This window comes from Gracilinanus agilis, chromosome 2 (assembly GCF_016433145.1).
Source record: "Gracilinanus agilis isolate LMUSP501 chromosome 2, AgileGrace, whole genome shotgun sequence".
Taxonomy (NCBI): domain Eukaryota; kingdom Metazoa; phylum Chordata; class Mammalia; order Didelphimorphia; family Didelphidae; genus Gracilinanus; species Gracilinanus agilis.
In genome coordinates this window covers 313,054,922-313,075,120 of record NC_058131.1, presented here as the reverse complement: position 1 = coordinate 313,075,120, position 20,199 = coordinate 313,054,922, and the positions used below count along the sequence as shown (strand labels likewise).

At 37.0% G+C, this 20,199-nt stretch overlaps 1 protein-coding gene across 1 annotated transcript; it reads right to left on the bottom strand.

Moving 5' to 3' along the window:
• Positions 1-18,046: 18,046 nt before the first annotated feature.
• LOC123233677 (olfactory receptor 2D2-like) lies at positions 18,047-18,967 on the bottom strand. The gene has a single exon (XM_044659736.1). It carries the CDS (start codon positions 18,965-18,967, stop codon positions 18,047-18,049), a length of 921 nt encoding a protein of 306 aa, XP_044515671.1.
• Between the last annotated feature and the right edge of the window lie 1,232 nt (positions 18,968-20,199).

Below are 20,199 nucleotides of genomic sequence, written 5' to 3'. Positions count from 1 at the left end.
ATCAGAATTCACTAAATGCCCCCTGGGCAGTCTTAAGCAAAGCTTTTGTTTGTTGTGATTGGACCTGTAAATTAAGAGGAAAGCAAAGGAAGTGATGAAAAAGAAGCACCTTTAAAAGGGAGTGACAACTTCCTGTAACTCTCTTCTTGTACTTTTCTTGGACTTGAAGAAGCTTTGGCTGGGACCTTGGACTTGATGAAACTGTTCTTAAATCTCTCCCTTAAAACTACACATGATTTGTGTAAAGACTGATCTTTCCTGAATTTCTCTGAAGGAACTCTCCTTTCAAGAAAGGCCTTGTGACTAAAGCTTTTGCTTCATTCATCCCCAGCCCTTGGCCCTTGGCTCAAGGCTGAGACCTAACTGGTTGAGGGCCAACTAACCCTGCCTGGGTTGAGCCAAGAGCTGGAGCAAATTATTTAGTGTATTAGGTTAATTACTTTACCTTATCCTTTCTTATTTTCTTACTTTTGCTCTCTCTTCTCATTTGTAAATAATCTACCATAAAAGTAATTTTGACTTGAGATCTCTTCATTAGGAATTGATATTTACTCATTTCCTTGGTGACCAAAACGTTTAATATTCTATCAACCAAACCCTAATTTTTATTCCTTACATTTGGCACATACACTGTTGCCCACCAGAGTTTATTATGAGAAAGGCAGAGGAACTCAGGCCAAACTGCTCCCTTTGCCTTCTCCACTGAGCCTGGGGCAGTTGGAGCATGGAATACAGTCTTTAAAAGGTTCCACATCACTGCCCTAAGTTAAAAGTAAATTTAGGCAATAATATATGATTTTTATTTGGAAATGTTCTATAAAAAGGCTACCCATTTGGACCACATTCTAGCTGAATTAATCTGCGTTTTCTTCTAAGTGATCATTGCTTATGAAAACAAATCTCATCTGTTTCTTGAGGAAAATCTTCTAGTATGTGTATATTTGTGAGTGCCTGAAATAAATGAATCGAACTTCTTTATAAATATTCCAAAATTCAGAATAACTCAGTAGGATAGCACATACAACTTAGTGAGAGTTGAATGTCTTGACTTCTTACCACATTATACAATACACTGTTTTTGGACCAATTACTAAGGAAGCATTTTTGCAGGTAAGATGACCAGGAACTAAAATTCTTGAGTTCTGATTCTGACCTTGCCTTAGATTTTTCTCCCCATATGTTTTGACTTTTCATTCTCCCTTCTCCTTACTTTTTACCTCTACCAAAATGGAAGCAGTTTGATTGTATACAGGGTACCAAAGGGTCAAAAAATAGCTCTAGGGCAGGGGTCAGCAACATATGGCTCTGGAGCCATATCTAGCTCTTTTGAGGGCCAGATATGGCTCTTTCTGCAGGAGCCATAAAGTCAATTTTTTTCAGGTGCTGTTACAGGAGCATGCACTGTTATAGGAGCATGCACTGTGAGCACTGTACGGCTCTCACAAAATTACATTTTACAAAATGAGGCGTTTATGGCTCTCACAGCCAAAACGGTTGCCAACCCCTGCTCTAGGGGAAAGCAAACCTTCAAGTTGCCTGTATCCCTTTTATGAAGTGAAGATGCATAGAAGAGCTATTACACAGAACCGAAAGAAATGCCACACAAATGGGCATGACCTCAGAGCTTATCTAATGTAATCTGCTTGGCTAGAACCTTCCCTCCACCCATTACCAATGAGTTTTCTAAAAAATATTCCCTTTTCTACTCTAAATATTTGCAGATACATCAAGTTGTCTTCATATAGTATATTTCCAAGACACCTCACCACCCTCTAGTTATACTTCAGATTATCAAAGTTCTTTCTAAGATGTGGATCCCAGAAGTATGCACAATAGTCCTGAAGTGGCTTAACCAAAGAAGAGTAAGGTGTACAACAAATCTTTTTTCTGGAACCCATGTTTCTAAGATTGTTTTGGCTTTCTTGGTTGTCATGTCCCATATTTTAATAAAAGGGGTTGCATGCATTTGAAGTCATGGCTTTTGAAAATATGGACTGATGAGTACCTATGTCTATTTTTGCCCCCAGTGATTTGAACTAAAAGAAGGAACTTTTATTCATCTTTATTACATTTCATGTTTTTGTTTGTCCCTTTATTATTTTGTCAAGATCTTTTGGGGATTTCAAATTTTCCAGTTAGTATTTATATATCCAAGATTTCAATAATCATGATATTCATCCCTTACTCCAAATCACTGATTTCTAAGGACAAAGAAATGACTTTAATATGAAAATCCAAAAGAACAGTCAAATTCTTATAGTTTAGTCTCTCTTTCTTATCTACAATTTAAAGTACAAAAACAGTAAGAAGTAACCCTGGAAGACGGGGTAGTGCTTCAGAAAAATCACTACAACAGGTTTGAGTGTTTTCAATGGAGACACAGTTAGAAATTCTGAAAAAAATTATGATGGCCTAAGGGTATTGATGGCTAAGGGACCTACAGATAGATAGTAAAAGAGAATCAGAATTTTGCTGACAGAGTTGCTTCTAACATCTTGGAGTGTGGCAATAGAAGGTGGCCAGCAGGCTTCCAGGTTAGCAAAAGCATTCTGAAGATTAGTATGAGATAATATATTCATGCTATTCTCCATTGTTCCCTCAGAATGTGGTTGTTTATGACATGTTTGCCCATATGCTTTGAATCTACCTTCAGTGCCATAGCACTTCATATTAATAGATTACATCAAAGAATCTTCTTTCACTTGTGTGATCAGAGCTGAGATAATGATAGATGTCTATATTTTTTTTTATTTTTATAATTTTTTATTTTTAGAAAAATTTTCCATGGTTACATAACTCATGTTTTTACTTTCTCCTTCACCCTCTCAACCCTCCGCCCCACTCTGCTGTAGCTAATTAGCATTTCCACTGGTTTTATTATGTGTGGTCAGTCAAGACTTATTTACACATTATTGATAGATACATGGGTGTGGTTTTTTCAGGTCTACATCCCCAATCATGTCCTCATCAACCAGTAGAAAGCCATTAGAGAAACAGGGTCAAATTTAGGGCCTGTTATCTGGATTCCCTACATGACCATTCCAGGCTGATGCAATTTGTGTTTGGTCCTGGTCACCTGAGCCCTGAAGAGCTCTGGTACCAGCAGGTAGGTTAATCCAAAAACAACTTGACCCCTCCAGGAGGCTATTAGGAGTCATTTAGAGAAATAGAGTCTGTAATAGATATTTTATCTGGATCCCATTACAAAATCATCGGCAAGTAAAACTGTGTGTATGATTTTTCTGCACTGCACGTCAGATGCAGATAGAATGGGCCATCTAAGATAAAAATCTGAGGCTCCTCTTTTGACTCTTTTTCAGATCCACACCTTTTCTTAATAATATTATAAATCCCATTGGAAAGCTTTAAACAAACCAGCAGTTACTGGGTTAACAATTCCTCTACAAGAAAATTAAGATCCATAAATATAAAATAAAGAATATTCCTAAGTCAGCCAAGGTCAGAGCTAGACAGGACTTCTTCCATCCAGGTGCAGTCCTCCTGATTAAAAAAGACAAGAGTCAATTCATTCATGATATCTATAGAATATATTTACAATTCTCAGAATTTGCTTGCTGATATCCAGGTGGCTAGAATTCGGCCTTGGACCCAGTTTTATCTTTACTTGGAAGCCTCCAAGGATTTTCTTTGTAACCCCTTCACAGCTATGACTCTTTCTTTGAAACCAGTATAAAAATAAACTAAAAACATCCATGATGTTGGATCAGCTATGATCTAAACAATTAGATTGGCTGTTCTCAGTTTCTGTTTCTTGTCTTTCCAATCCAACGCCATTAAGCACCACTCAGGACCCCTACCATATAGAGCTGGCCCTCTATATCAACGCAAGGGTCCAAGCAGTTGTTTTTCTTCTGTGTTTCTACTCCTGTAGTTCTTCCTCTGAATATGGGTAGTGTTCCTTTCCATAAGTCCCTCAGAATTGTCTTGGGTCATTGCATTGCTGTTAGTACAGACGTCCATTAACATTCGATTTTACCACAGTATATCAGTCTCTGTGTACAATGTTCTTCTGGCTCTGCTCCTTTCACTCTGCATCAATTCCTGGAGGTCTTTCCAGTTCACATGGAATTTCTCCAGTTTATTATTCCTTTGAGCACAATAGTATTCCATCACCAAGATATACCACAATTTGTTCAGCCATTCCCCAATTGAAGGGCATACCCTTGCTTTCCAGTTTTTTGCCACCACAAAGAGCGCAGCTATAAATATTTTTGTGCAAGTCTGTTTATCTATGATCTCTTTGGGGTACAATCCCAGCAAATTTACTTTTTTAGTGCCATACCTATCAAACTACCAAAAACCTTTTTTTACTACATTAGAAAAAACTATAACAAAGTTTATTTGGAAGAACAAAAGATCAAGAATATCAAGGGAAATAATGAAAAAAAACTTGAAGGAAGGTGGTTTAGCAGTACTAGATATTAAGTTATACTAAAAAGCAGCAGTCATCAAAACAATATGGTACTGGCTAAGAGATAGAAGGGAGGATCAGTGGAATAGACTTGGAGTAAGTGATGTCAGCAAGACAGTGTATGATAAACCAAAAGAGCCCAACTTTGGGGACAAAAATCCACTGTTTTACAAAAACTGCTGGGAAAATTGGAAAATAATATGGGAGAGATTAGGTTTAGATCAACATCTCATACCCTACACCAAGATAAATTCAGAATGGGTGAATGACTTGTATATAAAGAAGGAAACTATAAATAAGTTAAGTTAACACAAAATAGTATACTTGTCAGATCTCTGGGAAAGAAAAGATTTTAAAACCAAACAAGAGTTAGAGAAAATTACAAATTGTAAATTAAATGGTTTTGATTATATTAAACTAAAAAGCTTTTGTACAAACAAAAACAATGCAGCCAAAATCAGAATGGAAACAACAACCTGGGAAAAAATCTTTATAACAAAAAATTCTGACAGAGGTCTAATTCCTCAAATATATAAAAAGCTAAATCAATTGTATAAAAAATCAAGCCATTCCCCAATTAATAAATGGGCAAGGGACATAAATAGGCAATTTTCAGATAAATAAATCAAAACTATCAATAAGCACATGAGAAAGTGTTCTAAATCTCTAATAATTAAAGAAATGCAAATCAAAACAACTCTGAGGTACCACCTCACACCTGGCAGAATGGCTAAAATTATAGCAGGGGAGAGTAATTAATGTTGGAGGGGATATGGCAAAATTGGGGGTGTTAATGCACTGCTGGTGGAGTTGTGAACTGTTCCAAACATTCTGGATGGCATTCCCAGACATTTTGATTCTCTCCTCCTAGTCCTGTCCTTTCTTCTTTCACTGTTTCCTTCTATACCAGTCTTTTGCTTTTAATCAGTTCCTATAATCCCCTTCTTTGTTGTATTTTCCTTTCTCCCCCTCCCTTATTATTCCCTTCTTATTGTTCTTTAAAGCCATGTGGGCCTCCCCCCAAGCCCTCTCCCTCCCTAGTATTGCTTCCCTCCCCACCCATTCCTTTGTTACCCTTCTACTTCTCTATAGGGCGTGAATCAATTATCTTCCCCTATGGATCTGACTGTTCTTCTCTAAGTTGATTTCAATACACTTAAGTATTGAATATTACCTCTCTTTAACCTCTTTACCCTTACAAAATGTATTGTTATTTTCCCCTGTTGATCCTACTTGCTTCTTTATGGAATATAAATTTATTCCTTTTTGTTTGCTTTCCTATTTTTCTTATTATCATCTTCTTCCCCCCCATTTATATATATATATATTTATACCTACATACATACATACATATATACATACATATGTACATTTATATATCGCTTGACATTTCATCCTATACAGTTTGTCCCTGCTCCCTCTATGTAAACTTCTTCTAATTACCCTGCTGGTAATAATAATTTTCAATATTTACCACTTTTCCCTCTTGTTAAAGAATTTCTGGGCTTCCAGTTGTTGAGTTCTGTTTTTTAAAGACTGAATTTCCTCCCTGGCTTTTTGGTCATCTTTCTCTTTCTGGTCTGATTTTCTTTGTAGATCATCTTTTGCTTTCTTTGCTTTATTTTCAAGCTGGCCAATCTGGCTTTTAAGACTTTATTTTCTTGTTTTAGTTCATGTATTTCCTTTTCCAAATTGTCTTCAACCCCTCTTGATTGCTTTTTGAGTTCCCGAAGTTCTTGAGTCAATTGAGTTTTAAATTCTTGAGTTAATTGAATTTTGAGATCTTCCAAAGCCTGTGTCCAGTGCACTGGAACTACTTCCTCTTCTTCTATTTCTGTTTCATTTGCTCTCTTTTCACTTCCTTGAAAGAAACTGTCAATTGTCATTTCTTTTCTCTTTTTCTGTTGCTTACTCATGTTTTTTCCCTTCCTTGTTCTGCTAGTTTGAGCAGATGTATTTAATGATCTTTGATGAAAAATCCAGCTGGTAATGGAGGTTTGTAGTTACTTTCTCTACCCTCTGAAAACTTCTTGTCTGTTCAATTGTTGGAATTAATCCTCTATTGATTGGATTAATCTTACTTCTTCATCTGCCCTGAGGCTAAAACCTTGAGGGGAGGGAAAAATAAACAAACAGAAAAAAGAAAAAAAATGTGGGGTGACAAGGAGCCTTTTCGAACTGAGGTCTCTGGCAGTGGGGTTTCCCCTGAGCTGTCTGCTGTGTTTGATCTGGTTTTCTTTCTTCTTGAAGTCCTATGTTCTCTATCTCAGTATGAGGAAGCCAAGCTGTCTGCAGTCTGGGATTTGGCTCTCTCTAAGCCACCATCTTCTGGGCATTTTTGGCTGTGTTTCTCTGGTTTTCTCCTCCAGTCACCTTTCCAGTGCCTGTGTTTGACTCCCTGAGTCAGATGCCAGCAAAGCCCTCTCTCCCAACCAGTGCTCCCACTGGCCTTGAGATTTCCCAGGCTGCTGTAGACTCCGCAAAGCATGTGGGAGAGGCAACCTGGGATTCCCCTTCTATGCCCTCAGACCTGACAGTTCAAGAATTGAAGCCTTTTACTTGGCATACCTCTTTAGTTATGCTGCAGTAGGGTTCATTTTGCTCTGTCCCATTATTAGATTTGGTCCTCTTTCTTCTCAAAGCACATTGTTTTCTATCTCGATGTGTAAGGGTGCAGAGGTTTTAAGATTTACTCCGTCTACGCCACCATCTTCCCGGGACAGATGTTTATATTAAGGAATAAAAGAGTGTCGTATTCAGTACATGCTGAAATTTACATGTAGAAATCAATGAATTCCATATTTTTTCTTTTAATATTTGGCACTTTAGTCTTCATAGTCATTATTCTCATCTTTAACTTTTTTTTAAACCTTTAACTTCTACCTTAGAACCAATACTGTGTCATTCTAAGGTTGAAGAGTGTTAAGGGCTACACAATTGGGGTTATGTAACTTTTCCAGGGTCACACAGCTAGGAAGTGACTGAAGCCAGATTTGGACCTAAGACCTCCCATCCCTACACTTGGCTCTTGAACCACTGAGCCATTCAGCTGCCCCCAGTCTTTAACTTTTAACATCTATTTATTCCTCCCTGAAATCTTTGTCTTCCTGAATTTTAGAAAATGTTCCTTTGAGACTTCTGGGTTCAGATGGCTGCAGAGTAGAACAGGGCTCTTAATTCTCCTCACCACCAACCCATATATGATACCTCAAAGGAACAAAAAAAAAATGAAATCCAGATGAGCGAAGGGACCCCACGATAGGGTGCAGCATCAAAGGTACATAAGATTTGTGCTTTTCCAATCTATGAGGGCCTGAAATAGCTCGCATCAAAAAACAGGAGGTGACCAACCCTCCCCCATCCCACTTATAATACCAGAGTCAGAGGCAGCACACCAGAGTTAGAGCGAGCTGGGGGAAAACTCTAGGTTCTTGGCAGCTAACTGGGACCACCAGGAGTGTGCCCCTAAGAGCAGCAAGACTTGAGACCCCAGGAAGCGAAAGATCTCAGACCTTGGGCTCAGAGATAAAGCTGTGAGGGGCAACAGACAGTGGAAGCAGCAAGCTGAGACACAAAGGAAAAAAACCCTCTGGCAGAGGACCAAGTGGGGGCAATTTCTTGCTTCTTGGCAGCTGACTGGAACCACCAGAGACTTTCCCCTGAGAATAGCTACACTTCAGACCCGAGGAACCTAAATAGCTCAGACCTTGGGCATGAAGATAGAGTTTAGAGGGGTGGCACTGAACTGTGACTCGTAAAATGACCTCAGTCAAAAACTGCTCCACAGCTATATACACAGAGAGCTGGCCCACCTCACTCAGACTTCTGACTGAGAAGGAAAAACCAGCATAATAATGGCAAGCAATGCCCAAGAATTAACCACCAGAAAGAACAAGAGAAAACCATTAACACTCAATAACTTTTACACAGAAAAATATCCAGACCACAGAGCAGACCACAGAGAAGTACAAACAAGTCAACACATCCAAACCTTCCCCCCCACCCATAATAAAAATTGGTCACAAGCTCTTTAAGAGTTCAACTCTGAGGTCATGAGAAAGATGGAAGAGATTTGTGAAGAAAAATGGGAAATAATTAAAAAGGAAATTAACACTTTAAAAGAAACTCCCAATTGGAGAAAGATGCCCCGAAATCAAACGAAATGATAAGCAAGTTGGAGACTGAAATTAAACAGTAAGAAATCATGAAAAACAATATAGACCAAAACAAAAGGAAAATCAAAGGATTATAATAGAAAACCAATCTCTCTAAAGACCAGAATTGGGCAAGTAGAAGCCAATGATCTTGCAAGACAGCAAGTACTAATAAAGCAAAGTCAAAAGAATGACAAAATAGAAGGAAACATGAAATATCTCATATCTTGACAAATCAAGAAAACAGGTCTAGAAGAGACAATTTGAGAATCATTGGTCTTCCTGAAAAATCAGAAATTAACCGAAATTTGGATGACATACTATAAGAAATTAGCCAAGAAAAATACTCTGATGTTCTTCAACATGAGGGTAAAATAGACATTGGAAGGATCCATAGATCACCCTCTACATTAAATCCTCAAAAGTCGAACTGCAGGAATATAATTGCCAAATTCAAGAGTTTCCAAGTTAAGGAAAAAATATTACAAGAAGTCAGAAAGAGACAATTCAGATATCAAGGAACGCAAATCAGGATTGTGGCATCCTTGCTTCACGCCTGATCTTATTGGGAAGGCTTCTTATTTTTTCCAATTGCATATGATGTTTGTTGATGGTTTTAGATTTATACTGTTCATTATTTTTAGGAAAGGTCTTTCTATTCCTATACTTTCTAGTGTTTTCAATAGGAATGGGTATTGTATTCTGTCAAAGGCTTTTTCTGTTGAAATAATCATGTGGTTTTTGTTTGTTAGCTTGTTGATATGATCAATTATGAGGATGGTTTTCCTAATGTTGAACCATCCTTGCATTCCTGGTATAAATCCCACTTGATCATGATGGATAACCCTCATGATCATTTGCTGGAGTCTTTTCACTAGTATTCTATGTAAGATTTTTGCATCTACATTCATTATGGAGATTGGTCTGTAGTTTTCTTTCTCTGTTTTTCATCTGCCTGTCTTTGAAATAAGTACCATGTTAGTGTGATAAAAGGAATTTGGTAGGACTCCTTCTTTGCTTATTATGTCAAATAATTTGTATCTTATTGGGATTAGTTGTTCTTTGAATGTTTAATAGAATTCACTTGTGAATCCATAAGGCTCTGGCGATTTTTTCTTAGGGAGTTCTTTGATGGCTCGTTCAATTTCTTTTTCTGTTATGGGATTATTTAAGTATTCTATTTCTTCTGCTGTTAATCTAGGCAATTTATATTTTTGTAAATATTCATCCATATCACCTAGATTGCTATATTTATTGCCATATAATTGGGTAAAATAGTTTTTAATGATTGCTTTAATTTCCTCTTCATTAGAGGTGAGATCTCCCTATTCATCTTTGATAGTGCTAATTTGGTTTTCTTTCCTTTTTCTTATTAGATTGACCAGTACTTTGTCTATTTTATCTGTTTTATTCAAAATACCAGCTTCTATACTTATTTATTAATTTAATAGTTCTTTTACATACAATTTTATTAATTTCTCCTTTGATTTTTAGTATTTCTAATTTAGTTTTCATCTGGGGATTTTTAATTTGTTTGCTTTCTAGTTTTTTAAGTTGCCTGCCCAATTCATTAACCTCTGCCCTCCCTAATTTGTTAATATATGTACTCAATGAAATAAATTTTTCTCTTAGAACTGCTTTGGCTGCATCCCATAGGTTTTGGTAAGAAGTCTCATCATTGTCATTGTCTTCAATGAAATTATTAATCGTTTCTATGATTTATTCTTTAACTGATTTTGGAGAATGATAGTTAATTTCCAATTAGTTTTCAGTTTGCCTCTCCATGTATCCTTGTCAATAACTATTTTTATTGCATTATGATCTGAAAAGGTTGCATTTATTATTTCTGCTTTTTTGCATTTGTTTGCCATTTTTCTATGCCCTAGTACATGGTCACTCTTTGTGAATGTTCCATGTGCTGCTGAAAAGAAGGTGTATTCCCTTTTGTCCCTATTTATTTTCCTCCATTTTTGTATTAACTCTAATTTTTCTATGATTCTGTTCACCTCTCTTATCTCTTTCTTATTTATTTTTTTGGTGGTCCTGCCCACCTGGAGATTTCAGTAGCCACTGGAGACTCCACACAATGGGCATGTAAATCAAAAAATAGAAAACGAACAAATTAAAAAACCCCAGATAAAAACTAAATTAGAAATACTAAAAATCAAAGGAGAAATTAATAAAATTGAAATTAAAAGAAGTATTGAAATAATAAATAAGACTAGAAGCTGATACTTTGAAAAAATAAATAAAATTGACAAAGTACTAGTCAATCTAATAAAAAAAGAAAAGAAGGAAACTAAATTAACAGTATCAAAGATGAAAAGGGAGACCTCACCTCTTATGAAGAGGAAATCAAGGGAATCATTAAAAACTATTTTGCCCAATTACATGGCAATAAATAGAGCAATCTAGATGATATGGATGAATATTTACAAAAATATAAATTGCCTAGATTAACAGTAGAAAAAATAGAACACTTAGGTAATCCCATAACAGAAAAAGAAATTGAACAAGCCATCGAAGAACTCCCTAAGAAAAAATCTCAAGGACCAGGTGGATTCACAAGTGAATTCTATAAAACTTTCAAAGAACAACTAATCTCAATACTATACAAACTATTTGACATAATAAGCAAAGAAGGAGTTCTCCCAAACTCCTATGACACAAATATGGTACTGATCCCAAAGCCCAATAGACCAAAAACAGAGAAAGAAAACTATAGACCAATCTCCTTAATGAATGTAGATGCAAAAATCTTAAACCGAATACTAGCAAAAAGACTCCATCAAGTGACCACAAGGGTTATTCATTATGATCGGTTGGGATTTATACCAAGAATGCAAGGATGGTTCAATATTAGGAAAACCATTCACATAATTGACCATATCAATAAGCAAATCAATAAAAATCATATGATTACCTCAATAGATTCTGAAAAAGCCTTTGACAAAATACAACACCCATTCCTATTGAAAACACTAGAAAGTACAGGAATAGAAGGACCTTTCCTAAAAATAATAAACAACATATATCTAAAATCATCAATAAACATCATCTGTAATGGGGATAAATTAGAAGCCTTTCCAATAAGATAAGGTGTGAAACAAGGATGCCCATTATCACCTCTATTATTTAACATTGTACTAGAAACACTAGCAGTAGTAATTAGGGAAGAAAAAGAAATTGAAGGTATTAAAATAGACAGTGAGGAGACCAAGCTAACACTTTTTGCAGATGATATGATGGTCTACTTAAAAAAATCCTAGAGAATCAACTAAAAAGGTAGTAGAAATAATCAACAACTTTAGCAAAATTTCAGGATACAAAATAAATGCACATATATCATCAGCATTTTTATATATTTCCAACACATCACAGCAGCAAGAATTACAGAGAGAAATTCCATTCAAAATCACCCTAGACAATATAAAATACTCAGGAATCTATCTGCCAAGACAAACACAGGAGTTATATGAACAAAACTACGAAACTCTTTCCACACAATTAATACTAAATTAAAACAATTGCAAAAACATTGATTGCTCATGAGTAGGATGAGCTAACATAATAAAAATGACCATCCAACCCAAATTAATTTACTTATTTAGTGCTATACCTATCAAACTACCAAAAAACTTTTTTGCTGAATTAAAAAAGAGTATAACAAAGTTCATTTGGAAGAACAAATGACAAAGAATATCTCAGGAAATTATGAAAAAAATATGAAGGAAGGTGGCCTAGCAGTATCAGATCTTAAACTGTGCTATAAAACAATAGTCATCAAAACAATATGGTACTGCTGAAGGGACAGAAGGGAGGATCAGTGGAATAGACTTGGGGTAAGCTACCTCAGCAAGACAGTCTATGATAAACCCAAAGAACCCAGCTTTTGGGACAAAAACCCAATATTTTACAAAAACTGCTGGGAAATTTGGAAAACAATATGGGAGAGATTGGGTCTAGATTAATATCTCACACCCTATACAAAGATAAATTCAGAATGGGTGAATGATTTGGATCTAAAGAGGGAAAATATAAGTAAATCAGGTGAGCACAGAATAGTATATTTGTCGGATCTCTGGGAAAGGAAATATTTTAAAATCAAGCAATAGTTAGAAAAAATTACAAAATGTAAAATAAATAATTTTGATTAAACTAAAAAGGTTTTACACAAAGAAAACCAATGCTACCAAAATTCGAAGGGAAGCAACAAATTGGGGGGGAAATCTTTATAACAAAAAATTCTGACAAATGTTTAATTACTCAAATATATAAGGAGCTAAATCAATTGTACAAGAAAATAAAGCCATTCCCCAAATGATAAATGGGCAAGGGACATGAATAAGCAATTTTCAGATAAAGAAATAAAAACTATCAACAAACACATGAAAAAGTGTTCAAAATCTCTTATAATTAGAAAAATGCAAATCAAAACAACTCTGAGGTACCAACTCACACCTAGAAGATTAACAAACATGACAACAAAGGAAAGTGGTGAATGTTGGAGTGGATGTGGCAAAATTGGAACATTAATGCATTGCTGGTGGAGTTGTGAATTTTAATCCAACTATTCTGGATGACAATTTGGAATTATGCCCAAAGAGTTTTAAAAGACTGTCTTCCTTTTGATCCAGGCATACCACTTCTGGGCTTATATACCCCAAAGAGATCATAAGGAAAAAGACTTATACAAAAATATTTATGGCTGCACTCTTTATGGTGGCAAAAAATTGGAAAATGAGGGGATGACCTTTGATTGGGGAATAGCTGAACAAATTTGTTATCTGTTGGTGATGGAATACTATTGTGCTCAAAGGAATAATGAACTGGTGGGATTCCATGTGAACTGGAATGACCTCTAGGAATTGATGCCCAGTGAAAGGAGCAAATCCAAGAGAATGTTGTATACACTGGTACAATCAAATGCTGAGGGACTTATGAGAAAGAAAACTATTTGCATTCAGAGGAAGAACTGTGAGTAGAAACACAGAAGAAAAACAACTGCTTGAACTCATGGGCTGATGGGTATATTATTGGGGAAGTAGATGCTAAATGATAACTCTAGTCCAACTATCAATAATATGCAATTAGGTCTTACTCAATGATACATGCAAAACCCAGTGGAATATTGCGTTGGCTGGGGGGGGGCGTTGGGGGGGTTTGGGGGAGAGGGAAAGAACATGAAACATGTAACTATGGGAAAATATTAAAAAAAATAGAAAATGTTCCTTCATCTTATATCTTGACTCAATTTTGGTGCTCAGATGTCCTATCCAGCCCTAGAAGAAGGATAAGTTTAGAGAACTTTTAATATACAGCAGAGGAGGTAAGAGAAATGCTAGGGTTCTTTTTGGGGGGCTGGAGGAGTCATTTCTGTTCTGAGAAAGATGAACTTTCAGAGCCTAGAAAGAACAATATTAGACAGCCATATCACCATTTAAACTCAAGTTTTTCCATTGCTACACATGCTGGTCCTGCAAAACTATATTAAATAACATTCAAATAAATATAATAATAATTTTGACTCCAAATGCCCTTGAAACATCCAATAAAAAATCCCTCCTTCAGTAAGTCCTTTTATTTTGCCTCTTTTCTCCTAAATATCTTACCTGGGTGGCAGAAAAGATTAGGATAACATCTCATTAACAATGAAGAGAATTTGAATATAAAACATAGGACAGGTGGCTAAGAAATAGACTTTGAGTAGGATAGAAAGCACTATGATCTCATCCAGCAGGAAGAAAGTGTCAACATGAAATCTAGACACCCAAATTTTACCCCTGGCCTTTGAGAAACCCCAGTACCAGGCACACCTGTTTTAAGCTAAATTATAGACCTTAAACTGTTTGGGGACCCTAGTTTGGATGGGAATAGTGGACATAGTCAAAATGTTGAGCGCCTTTATTTGTTTTAGAAGCCTCTCCCATTGTATTAAAGTCCTCTCTCAGGAAGCCCAGCCTTAGTTTGACCCTTTACTTTGTAATTGTCATAGCTCCTTGATACCCCTATGGCTAGCGGCAATCCTTTTTGAAGACTGCTTGCAGTTCTCCAGAGGGTATAAAAGACCCCCAAGTTCTGTCCTTCTTCAGAGTTATTACCTAGTGTGGTTATCCTCTCAGAAATACTGGTGGTGGTCACATCGTGGACACTATCCCTCTCCTGATTAGACTTGTTTTTTTCTGACTATTTAATAGTTCAATTTTTTTTTGAAGTTAACAAAAGCATATTTCAAATTCTTATAAAAGGGATAGGAAGAGAGAAGGAAGAGGGTAAAAGGAAGGGGAAAAGATTAGAAAACTGACTCAAATCAACCATATATATATTTGAGTCAGACATATATATACATATATATGTATATATCAACAAATATCCTCAGTGGTTCAGAGTACTTACCTTTTAAATAAGGTCTTATTTTTTTTTGAGGACAGTCTCAGATTAATGAGTTATGGTAGGGGATGGCCTCTAGAGCATCTAGTTATGGGGGATTCCTTCTCATTAGGGTAGACCTGGTACTCTATGTTTCTATTCAGAATGGTTTTCAAGAGATATCAAGGAGGAAATTTTGGAGTGGATGACACTCAAGATTTTTACAGATACTATTCTAAGCCTCTCTTTAGTGAAATAAACAACTTGAATAATTGGAAACTGTTCAGCCGGGTTCTGATTTCCCAAATTAGGAGGCACACCAGATAATGTAAAAGCAAGAGGTACTGTTTTATTGCAAGCTCGAGCTTGGGTCTCACAGCCTCCAAGGCAAATGGAATGTTTTTTTTTTTTTTGTTTGTTTTTTTTTTTTAATTTTAAACACTTAACTTCTGTGTATTGACTTATAGGTGGAAGATTGGTAAGGGTAGGCAATGGGGGTCAAGTGACTTGCCCAGGGTCACACAGCTGGGAAGTGTCTGAGGCCGGATTTGAACCTAGGACCTCCTGTCTCTAGGCCTGGCTCTCAATCCACTGAGCTACCCAGCTGCCCCCAAATGGAATGTTTGAATGAGAGGCTCAGCCAGTTTATTTAGGTTAAGTTTTAGGAACTGGGGGGTGGTGGGGAGTTGGATGTTTACACATGCTTCCTATCATCCATTCAATAGATGTTACTGGTTGGGGGTCTTCCCATCATTTAGCAGATGTTGCTGGTTGAAGGTGTTGTGAGGATTACTTAGTTATTAGTTTATATATAGTTTATGTGGGCCTAGCAGGAAGGGCTGGAGAATTCCAAGATGGAATGAAGAAGCAGGAAATGTGTGCTTGCTCACTGAGAGAGACTCCATGGTGGTTGGGACAAGTTGCAATTGATTCTAGGAGACCTCAGTTTACCAGAGATCCTGTGGAAAGACCGATACCTACTTGTGGGAGATTTTGGTAGAGACTACTAATCCCAACCTGAGTTGCAGGTCAACTTGGGCTGGGTCAGCTCCCAGAATCTACCCACCTGGAAGAGTATAGCAGGTGGTCCTGGAGGAGCAGAAACACCACTGGAGTGAGGCTGGACACTACTGTGAGGATATCCACTTCAGTCTTTGCTAGTCTCTGGGCCCTGTCTTGATTAGGTCTCAGTTAGTGTAGATAAGTCCCTTCCCTAACCCTGGGTTTACCCTTAGTCTGAAGGGTGTAGTTACCCCTATTCCCATCCTTTATCTTAGTTGTTCCTGATTAAAAGTGTTATAAAATTCTTGCCTTTACTTTGCTAGTTTCCATAGGCCTAATCTAGATACTGCAGTGTGGCAGTTGGGCCTAATTGCCACTTCAGCAACAGACACCTCCCTAGCTGTTAAAACCTAGTCTCCCAACTTTGTTTGGTCCTGCTTCAGACACTCCTGTCACCGTCACACCCTTCTGGACCTACATTTTAATATTTAAGCCTCCTTCCCTGGTTATTCCCCATTACAGGGGTCTTCCTGCCATTTAGAAAATGTTACCGGTTGGGGGATTTCCTGCCATTCAGTAGGTTGCTGTTTTTATCAGCTCTGCTTCCCAGGCCTATCAGAAACATGTTCAAAGATCCTGTTTGGATGATGTGGGAGTAGGGTGGTCTGCATACCTTACAGACAGGATTCTGGATACACTTAACTCTAGGATTTCCCCTCTTAAAATGTTACATGGTATACAAAGCACAGATTTCCAGATGTAGGTTAGTAATCAAAGAACATAATATCACTAAAACCTTAACCAACTTTAATTCTGTTTCTAATAATACTAGTTTAAGATCAGCTTAGAGAAGCAGGATCACCTAGAAAATGTGAATCAGTCTCAGTGTCAAGAAATGAGGTATTTAAGTCAGAACTTGTCTGGCTACGTGACCCTCGTCAATTCACTTAAGTGAAGTATGTCCCTGGGACATCTTTTATGTAAGACGATATATCTTAAAATATATGCCATCTTCATTGATAAAGGAAATTTCCTTAATTATATTTTCTACATCAACAAAATGATAGATGCATGCATATACCTAAATGGTTAGGTTAACTTTTTGTGTTCCTCTCAATTCAATTTACAGTGGTTTGTTTGTCTTTCTTTGTTGCCATGAATCCTTATGATATAGATGATTCTGTTCTCCAAGTTCAATGTATCATTTCAAGTGACTTTGGAAACCCCACATTGGAAGAATTGCTGAACAATTTTGGTATATATTGGTGACTGAATACTATTTTGTCGTAAGAAATGATGAACAGGATAATTTCAGAATGATCCAGCAAGACCTACATGAACTCATGAAGAATGAAGTGAGCAGAATCAGAACATTATACAAACACTATTACTGTGGAATGATCATTTGTGAAAAGATTTAGCTACTCTTGAGCAACATAATGATCCAGGACAATTTTGAGGGACTTATGACAAAGAATTCTATCCATCTCAAGAGAAAGAATTGTTGGCTTCAGAATGCATATCAAAGCATACAATTTTTCACATTGGTTTATTTTGTTTTTTATTTTGGGGTTTTGGTTTTATATGATTATTCTCTTATGATTTTGAATGATAATACATGTATAACCCTGATCAAACTGGTTACCAGCTATGAAAGGGATGGGAATGGGAAGGAAGTACACAATTTGGATCACATAACTTCATAAAACTTATATGGGAATTTATTATTACATGTATTTCATAAAATAAAATATCTTTATTGTATAAAAAAAGAAAATTCCACATTGATAATACTATTTCCTGAGTTTTTCATATTAGCCAAACCACCCACATCTATGGACAGATTGATGCATCATCTTAAATTTATTTCAGTAATTGAGCCATGGTAGGGGCATACAATAATATATAATATACATACATGTTTACACACATATTTATGTGTTAAAGATATGTGAAATAAAAAGACAACATTTTCACATACTACAGAATACCAGTAATAAAAGACTGATAATTTTCTGCTAAGAGGATAAGTGATAAATGTAGGTGGTTAGAGATAAGGCCAAATGTAGCTCTATGTCAAGGATGAGGGTTATTTCCTGTTGACTGCATTTCTGAATGCTCTCTTCACTTCCTTATTCCTCAGACTGTAAATGAGAGGATTAAGCATAGGGTTTATGACACCATAGAACACAGCAACCCGCTTGAACTGCTCCCTGGAGGACTTGGGTGTCATGTAGCCAATAATGAGAGTCCCATAGAAAAGGATGACCACAAGGAGATGGGAGCCACAGGTGGAGAATGCCTTGAGTCTTCTTGATGTTGTCTTCATCCTAATGACAGTCACTATGATAAATCCATAGGAGATTAGAATCAGGGACATGGGTGCAAGAAGAATCCATACTCCGATGAAGAAAATAGCCATTTCTGCTGTATGAGTGTCTCCAGATGCCAGAGTCAAGAGAACTGGTGCCTCACAAAAGAAATGAGCAATCCTATTATCTCCTTGGTAGGGTAGGCATAGTGTAAACATAGTGTCAACATAGGATGCAACAATACCACTGACCCAGCATACCAAAGCCAATTTTCCACACACCTTCCCTGTCATGATGAGAGAGTAATGCATGGGGTCACAGATTGCTAAGTATCGGTCATAGGACATAATAGCTAATAGTGAACATTGTGTAGCTCCAAAAGTAGTGGAGAAGAAAATCTGGGCACCACAGCCCAAGAAGGAAATGGTCTTTTTCCTACTTAACATTTGGACTAAAGCTTGTGGTACAGTGGTAATAGTGACACCAATGTCAGCCAGAGATAAGTTGCAAAGGAAAAAGTACATGGGTGTATGGAGCTGTGAGTCAATTAGAACTAGGTAAATGATGAGTAAGCTTCCAACCACAGTACCTAAGAACACTCCAAAGAATAATACAATAAGCAGCAGCTGAATCTGAGGGTCATCAGAAAGACCCAGAAGGAGAAACTCTGTCACCCAAGTCTGATTGTTATGGTTCATAGTTGATCTTCCTGTTCTTTTGAAAGGAGCCAACAGATGCTTCTTATAGGTATGTAATGTTAACATCATAAAATCTTAGTGTAGAGAAGGAATTGAGAGGTCATCTAGTCCAACCTTCCAGCAAATTATCAGCATTGGCCATGATAACATTTTCTGAAGAGCATTCTCATTGTTGAGAAGTGCACCCTAACAGAAGAAAGCCATTTTATTGTATGACAGCTCAAAGCATGAGAAAACATTCCTTTATATAATAAGTCAATGTATGATGTGTACCATAGTAAATTGGAGCTGAGGTGACTGCTAATTTCTGAGTCTTAATTGCAGGTTTAAATCTTCTGATAGACAATGGGAAAGTTCCATGGAGTAGACAAAGGGAACAGAGAAGGATTCTTTGAAACAGCATGGCTGAATGATCATGGTAGTTTCTGCCTTTAGCTTCCTTCCTATCATTTGTGATTATGTACTAGATTTGTAATTGGTCAAAAAATCTTATCACAAAGAACACCAATGGAAGCCTAATAGTTGGTGGTCATCCCACTTTTCCTCTCTATTTAATACTAATCCATCTTCTTACATTTTATGCTCTATACGCACTCATTATGTGCAGCCCAACCCAAATTCTGCAATCCCTCAACACTGACCTCTTTGCTATTTCTTAGACAAGATACTTCATCTCCTATCTCTAGGAGTTTTTAATAGAAATTCCTCATGTCTGGAATGCTTTTGCTCCTCATATCTACTTTCTGTCTTTCCTCACTTAAATAAGAACCCACATTCTACAAGAAGTCTTTCCTTATCCTCCTTAATTCTAATGTCTGCCATCTATTTATTATTTTCAATTTATCCTGTACTTAGCTTGTTTGAATATAGCTATTTATTGTTTCTCCTTTAAACAGAGAGCTCCTTGAGTTATCTTTTGTTAGCCAGTTCCAATAAACATTAATGAGTGTCTCCTATGTTCTAGGCGAGTGATGGTGAACCTTTTAGAGATGGAGTGCTGGGACCCACCCCCACCCCACCACTCAGACTGAGTACCATGCCTGCCACTACCCTGAGCCTGAGTGCCATCCCCATCCCCACCTCACATCCCAGTACCCTCCTTACCCCAGATAGGGGAGGGAGGAAGCACTCCCATTGGACTTCTGGGCAGAGGGGTGAGTGATGAGAGGTACCTGTAGAGAGCGGGAGGAGAATGGTCCCAGCACTCCTCTCCCCTCCAGCTCTGCTCCCTT

What these genes read in the sequence shown, in the direction of transcription:
- LOC123233677 (XM_044659736.1), bottom strand. Translation starts at nt 18,967, where the DNA reads ATGAACCATAACAATCAGACTTGGGTGACAGAGTTTCTCCTTCTGGGT.